The sequence below is a fragment of the Neomonachus schauinslandi genome, chromosome 1 (assembly GCF_002201575.2).
Source record: "Neomonachus schauinslandi chromosome 1, ASM220157v2, whole genome shotgun sequence".
Classification (NCBI taxonomy): domain Eukaryota; kingdom Metazoa; phylum Chordata; class Mammalia; order Carnivora; family Phocidae; genus Neomonachus; species Neomonachus schauinslandi.
Window position 1 is genome coordinate 194,414,002 of NC_058403.1, and position 7,130 is coordinate 194,421,131.

A 7,130-nucleotide genomic window follows, 5' to 3' on the forward strand; every position below is an offset into this window, starting at 1 on the left:
CTGAGCCGAAGGCAGACGCCTAACGACTGAGCCACCCAGGCGCCCCATCTGTAGATATTTTTGAAGGCTAAGATAGTATTTGTTATGGCACACTTTCAGCGGCTGAATATTGCCCCCATAAAAGATCCAATCCCTCTAAATCATCAATGTCTTGCCAAATAAAGTCAGTGGTATCTGAAAGCTGAGGGCTACTTACATGACTGCCCCACACACTCGTGGGTGTCGACTCATTCCTAGGTAGTCATTGCTACACCAGACTGACACCTGCTTTTTGGTGATCAAAGAGTCGGAATAGTCATCTGCCATGGGGAAGATGTGAGCCCTCCGGTTCACAGTTTTAAAAACTCGGTAGGTATGGTCATTTTTTTTTCTCATCAATTTTCTTCTCAAAGAAACGATCATACTGAAAAGTGGAAACAGCTAAAAACCAAACAAAAAACAGGACAAATTGATGGTTAGGAAGGCATGGCTGGGTTTTGGCAAGAGACCTGGGTTCCAACCCCAGCTTGGTCATCCAACAGCAGGGTGATTCTGGACAAATTAATGAAGTACTCATGTGAGCCAGTTATAGGACATCCTCATTTTGAGACCGTGAAGGTCTCAAATGAGACTGTGTATGTCAATTGTTTAGCACAGGGCCAGGGCATAAAAGGTAGGTATTAAGGGAGAGAAGGCAGGTTACCAACAGGGTTTGTATTTACTATGGCCGAGAACACCTACCTGCATCAAGCTTGTAATCCTCAACTCACCAAGCAATTTTGTGTTTAATCTAATATACGTTTAAGTTAAAAACCCTCTCATGCATCAGGCAAGTAACAATGAGACCTACATTTTGGCAAGTTATCTTGAAGAAGATGGGACACTCTTTCTGGTCTTTGCTTTCGCATGATATCCTGGAAGTTCTTCAGCAATCCACTTGTCTCCCCTTCATTGGCCTTCACACTAATCACACTGGGGTTCACTGAGGTTTGGGCAACCTCTGTAACAAAAGTAACAAGAAAAGAGGACAAACATTCTATTCTGAGTTCACAATACTTTCGAGAAATATTGTCAAAAATGAATTACTGCCTAGTTCACCAAAAAAAGCTGATCATAACCAAAGTTAGTAGTAACCGAGTGTATGAGGCTTTTCTTCTCCCCTTCTATTTTAATGGCCAATGCCCGGTGTTGTTTTGTTTTCAGAGCTACCAGACAGCTTTAATGAATATTAGAGTCCAAAGCTTTCTAGCTGGTTGGCAGGTCTTCCCCACCTTCCCACTCCACCCAACCCTAATCTCAATTTTCTTCATGGAAGACAATTCCAGCCATATGCATCATTTCTGCTGGTGCGGTTTTCTGGGGACTTTTGGTGCTCTGTGGCTATAGCCACAACTGGAATTAAAGTTGCCTCTTAATGACCATCAGTAAGACACACAGCTTGGGAGTCCCAAGACCATCAATTACTGCAGGAACACTATTTTTTACCTTTTATCCCACTGATGGCAGGAAAGAAACAAAGGGCAGTTGGTAAGAGCTTACGCCAGCAGGGTATTTTCAGAAATGAAGCAATTACTATAAAAAGTGGTCACATCCTACCCACACACCCCAGAAAAAAGTCCCACATTTTCTCAAGCAGTCCTCTGACCGACTATCTTGATGACCTTACTCCTTGGCCCTAAAAGAGGAAGTTTTTTTTACAAATGCTACCCTAATAATAGCTCATACATAAATCTGAAGGATCAAAAGAACCAAAGGGACCTCTTGGTTCTTCCTAACGGTTCCAGGCATGTGTTTACCTTTCCTCACGGCATGCATTTCCTGCACATCCTCCTGAAGCTCGAGACTGGCTTTGCAGAAGACACTGCTGCCCTTCTGGCTCATCTGGGCTGCCAGGAAAGGGCATTTGCTTGCAGTGCCCTGGCTCGTGACAAGGGAGGGATGTCCAGACGAAAGCTGCGTGCCATCTGGAGTCTGCTGGGATCCATCAGCAGCTTGCTCAACCTCAGCTTTGGCAGTTTTGTCCTCTGCGGGGTGAAATGGAAAAACCGAAGCATCAGATCTAGTTGCACAATACACAAGAAAGCCCCTTGTTTCTCCTATTGCCTCAAAGACAATAGGAGCCCTCCGGTTCACAGTTTTAAAAACTCGATAGGTATGGTCATTTTTTTTTCTCATCAATTTTCTTCTCAAAGAAACGATCATATTGAAAAGTGGAAACTGCTAAAAACCAAACAAAAAACAGGACAAACTGATGGTTAGGAAGGCATGTCTGGGTTTTGGCAAGAGACCTGAGTTCCAACCCCAGCTTGGTCTTATACTTACTTTACCCCCACATTTCAGGCACAAATTTATTTTTATTAGGTTCTGCTAATTGAACTGTTTTCTCATCTGCCTCACTGGAAACAATGTTTCTGTGAGGAGTTAACTGGCACAATCCAGCTATCTCTTAAGCCCATATTTCTCCCTTATAAATCCACCAAAAAGTAGTATTTTCTAGTTTCAGATAGCCTAGAGTTCTTGAGTTGGAGGATTTCCAGTAAATCTACCCGAAGGACACATAGCATATTTCATGAGAGGACACACTCTTGAAGATAAATAGAAGCGTTTATACAATTTTTTCTCTGCTAATATTTTTGAAACAGATTCTTGACAAAGAAGCTTGCTGTTGCTTAACATATAAATTACTGATTTTCTTCTTAACAAAAGAAATTGGCGGGGGGCGCCTGGGTGGCTCAGTCGTTAAGCGTCTGCCTTCGGCTCAGGTCATGATCCCAGGGTCCTGGGATCGAGTCCCACATCGGGCTCCCTGCTCGGCGGGAAGCCTGCTTCTCCCTCTCCCACTCCCCCTGCCTGTGTTCCTGCTGTCGCTATCTCTCTCTCTGTCAAATAAATAAATAAAATCTTTAAAAAAAAAAAAAAACAAAAGAAATTGGCGGAACGCCTGGGTGGCTCAGTCATTGAGCGTCTGCCTTTGGCTCAGGTCATGATCCCGGGGTCCTGGGATCAAGTCCCACATCGGGCTCCCTGCTCAGTGGGGAGCCTGCTTCTCCCTCTGTCCTGCCCCTCCCCCTGCTCATGCTCCCTTGCTCTCTCTCAAATAAATAAAATCTTTAAAAAAAAAAAGAAATTGGGCTAAAAAGTCTTTCGATTGTTGTCTAATAGAGTTCAAATTACTAGTATGCTGAGAAAAAAACCACAGAAATATCACATTCACACACTTCATCTACTTGCTCATCTAAATGCATCAAAGAAATGCACTGACTTAACAAAGCTGGCTGGTAATTATGCTTTTAGTCACAATGACTTTCCTCTCCCCTGGAGCAAATTCATTCACCTTTCTTCTAGTAAAGTCTTACTCTGCATCATCCTGGAATACTGTGAGTCACAGGCTAACCTTGCCTACAACTTGGGTAAGATGTCTCAATACAGTTTTTATTAAAATCTTCTATGAAGTCAAAAAAACTGCTTTGAGGTTCATTTCATTCATTATAAAAGTAATATACATTCACTGTGAGAAACCTAGAATAATAGTGTTCTGTCTCTCAAAAAATAACCATTACAGGCATCTTGGTAAGTTATCTTTTTTTCCCTACGTACAAGTTTAAAAAAAGTTTTACTTATTCTGCATGTGCTTGCTTATTTTTCCCTTTCCATTATAAAGATCTGCCTAAGCAAGTAAATAGTTTGTTAATATCATTTGCAATGGTTTCCTGAGAGTCTACCAAGTGAACAAATCATGTTCTACTCAACATTCTCTATAGCAGGGACAGAATTGTAAAAGAGTATTTTGATTGTTGAGTAAAAAAAACATAACTCCTAAAAGAGGAAAAGAAATCCTATAAAGGATTAAATCCCTTCTGCTTACAGAAAAAAACAAAACAAAACAAAACAAAACACTCCTTTCTTACAAGGAACACATCCAGAGAATATACCTAAAAGAGCCTGTAAGGTAAATTATTCTCTAGAATTAAGTGAAACCTGAAAAGCCTCATTCTCTCCTGGTAGAGCCAGACCAAAACAAAAGCCAACTCTGATCTCTTTATTAAAAACAAAATTTAAAAATTCACATATAAAATAAAGATACATGTGTTAAAAAAAATCACTAACAAATTCTGTATGATTCCATTTATTGAGGTTCCTACAGCAGTCAAATTCAGAGACAGAAAGTAGAATGGTGTTTGCCAGGGGGCGGGGGAGGGGAAGTTAGAGTTGAAGGAGCAGAGTTTCACTTTGGGATGTTGGAATAGCTCTGGAAATTGGATGGTGGTGACAGTTGCTCAATAATATGAATGTACTTAATACCACTGAACTGTACAATTGGTAAGAGATGGTAAGTTTTATGTTAGGTGCATTTTACCACAATAAAAAAAATAATTTTAAGGAGAAAAAAGTCACAACTTTTTTTTAAGTCAGAGCTTTTTTTTTTTTTTTTATTTGCGAGAGAAAGAATGAGAGACAGAGAGCATGAGAGGGAGGAGGGTCAGAGGGAGAAGCAGACTCCCTGCTGAGCAGGGAGCCTGATGTGGGACTCGATCCCGGGACTCCAGGATCATGACCTGAGCCGAAGGCAGTCGCTTAACCAACTGAGCCACCCAGGCGCCCTAAGTCAGAGCTTTAAAAGCCAAAAGCTTCCACTCAATTTTGCTGCAAACCTAAGACTGCTCCAGAAGGTAAAGTCTATTAAAAAAAAAAAGCCAAAGGGCCAAATATTTAATGAAGGAAAGGTTGAAACAGAACATTCCAACTTTTTTTTTAAGTAGTGTGGAGCCCAATGTGGGGCTTAAACTCATGACCCTGAGATCAAGACCTGAGCTGAAATCAAGAGTCGGACGCTTCACCGACTGAGCCACCCAGGCGCCTCAGAACATTCCAACTTTATATTTACACAAATGAGGTACTGATGAACACTAAAACTCCAAAAGACACCGGCATGCAATCCAGAAACCTATAAGGTACACACTGGCCACCGTCTCACTTTTAAGGATGGGAAAACTAAAAGTGCCTACTTCCGGGGTTAGGATGACAAGTATGAGATACTCCATGCAAAGAACCAAGCCTGGCACAGAGTAACGCCCTCAGTTACTGTGCCCCTCGTCACCGCTGTGGACTAGAAATGCTTCTAGTCTAGTGATAAATGCAAACACTGCCACCTCCTACGTTATTGCCAATGACACTTACTCTCATTAGCTGGAGGCGTTTCTTTGACCTGCTGACAGTGTACTGCGGAAGTGGACAGGGCCCGAGGGGCTGGCTTGCCCCCAACTTCCATCATCTTAGGGCAGTTTTGGGCATAGAACAACAGAGATTTTCCTGCCTTCTGCAGAAAGGCCTGAGGCACTCGGGATAAGAATGGGCAGCGGCGAACAACAGTCTCCATGTCCGAGAGGGTACACTGATCCTATAGAAAGACAATGAGTGACAACAACACTTGTTAATAGTTAGGCAAATACCACGCAAGGTCACTGGGTTCAGGTGTCACCGGCAGTTTATAGCAAGGGTACCCTTATAACAAGTCTCACTCAAAAATGTCTAAGGACCGCACTCATGTGGGACTCAACTAAGGAGTGGTAACCATACTCGACCCACGTCACCAACTTCTTCTTTCATTCCCCAGCTCTACACAAAAGCACCTGCAAAGCAACTTTACCAAGTGAAGTAAATGCCGATGATTAACAACCAAGGGGCTGGAGCAACGAAGGACAGACAAGTCGGGAACAGGTTTGGGAGGACAGGGAAATGCACAGTGCAGATAAGACACCTTGGCATACACCCGAGTGAAGTGAGGCTAGGGAAGAAGCCACTGTCATCCATCCAGGCAGAGAGGACTCCCAGGGATCCTGAACTTCTCCTGGTCCTCACATCCCCAAACCTGAGGAAGGCACCCAGCTGGGCTCTGGGTCCCTGAGGCAAGGATTTCCCTGAGGTCATCCCCCACAGCTCCAACAGGACATAACTGAGAGAGGAGGAGACATAAAGGCAGGGGTAGGAGGGGACGCGGTTGGGGCTAACTGGGGAGAGGCAGGAGCTATAAAATCGAGGGCGTTAGGTCTGGAGTTAGGTGGTGGCCCTGGACAGGGGAAGGTCAGAGGTTATCCGGGGTCGAGGGCTCAAGAATAACGGGGAAAAAGGAATTCTAAAGAAGCGGCCAGTTAAAAGGGAATGTAGGAAGAGGGCCGAATGGGGGAAACTGAGGCAACCCAGTGGGCTCAGGGTCTGGAGATGAACGCTGACCCCAAGGAGGCAAGTGACGGGAGCAGTGGGGGATGGGGTCCCAACGACCGGGCAAGCGGGGCGCGCGCTGGCAGCACACGCGGGGGCTTCCCTGGCCGGCGCCGCACCCAGAGCGCGGGCCCTCACCTGCGCGGGGGACTGCGGAGGAGGAGGAGGAGGCGGCGGCGGCGGCGGCGGCAGGCACCCAAGACAACTCGAACCAACCCCTTGCCCTTTTCGGCGAGGAGCCTCAGGCCGCGAACGCCGTCTTCCTAATATACAGCCGGAGGGAGCGCTGCGCATGCGCTGTGGGCGCGGGCTTCCTTCACGCAGGCGCCCTGCGTCGCGCTCCCAGAGTAGGAAGGGCAAGGCGGGGAGTGTGGGACCAGGGCTTTCCCGAGCGCCTGCCTGCGGGAGGAGTGGGGGAACGGCGGTTGATCAACGACTTCATCCTACCCACCCCGCCCTTCTCGCCTCCCTACTAACTGCCCTATACTTTAGAACCCTACGTATGCCTCCGTGTAGGGCATAAAAGGGCAGAGTCAGAGGGGAAGTGCCACTGGAGACAACTCGAGGGTTACGGGGCTGTAGAAACAGGTCCCTTGGATATAGAAGAAGGAGAGTAAAGAAGGGGGTTCCGGGCCATGGTCTAAAGCAGGATCCGCCCCGTCTGTGACTAAGGGCTTCCCGGAAGAGGTGGGTGTGTAGTTACCCAAGGATGGAGTGGTTCTGGGAGTGGTGGGGGTGGGGGGCAGCTGAAGGGGGAGTTCTTGGAGTGAGGAGGCGCAGAAGCGGAAGGAAACCCACCTGTGGCACTTTTGGTCTGAGATGAAGGGACTTAACCTGAGGCAGAGAAGGGGCAGGATGGAACCTGTGGACTACACAGTTCTGAGAACCTGAAGGGGGTGTGGAGGCACAGGGCCTGACACATGGTTAGGGTT

The 7,130-nt window shown here is 46.1% G+C and overlaps 1 protein-coding gene across 1 annotated transcript in view; it reads right to left on the reverse strand.

Moving 5' to 3' along the window:
* ALAS1 (5'-aminolevulinate synthase 1) overlaps positions 1–6,471 on the reverse strand; it is a 14,405-nt gene extending 7,934 nt beyond the window's left edge. The window contains 6 exon segments of the mRNA XM_044916936.1: positions 197–369; positions 371–420; positions 830–979; positions 1,776–2,003; positions 5,158–5,377; positions 6,337–6,471. Coding sequence (XP_044772871.1) covers positions 197–369; positions 371–420; positions 830–979; positions 1,776–2,003; positions 5,158–5,356 — 800 coding nt within the window. The 5' untranslated portion in view covers positions 5,357–5,377; positions 6,337–6,471.
* Positions 6,472–7,130: the final 659 nt, after the last annotated feature.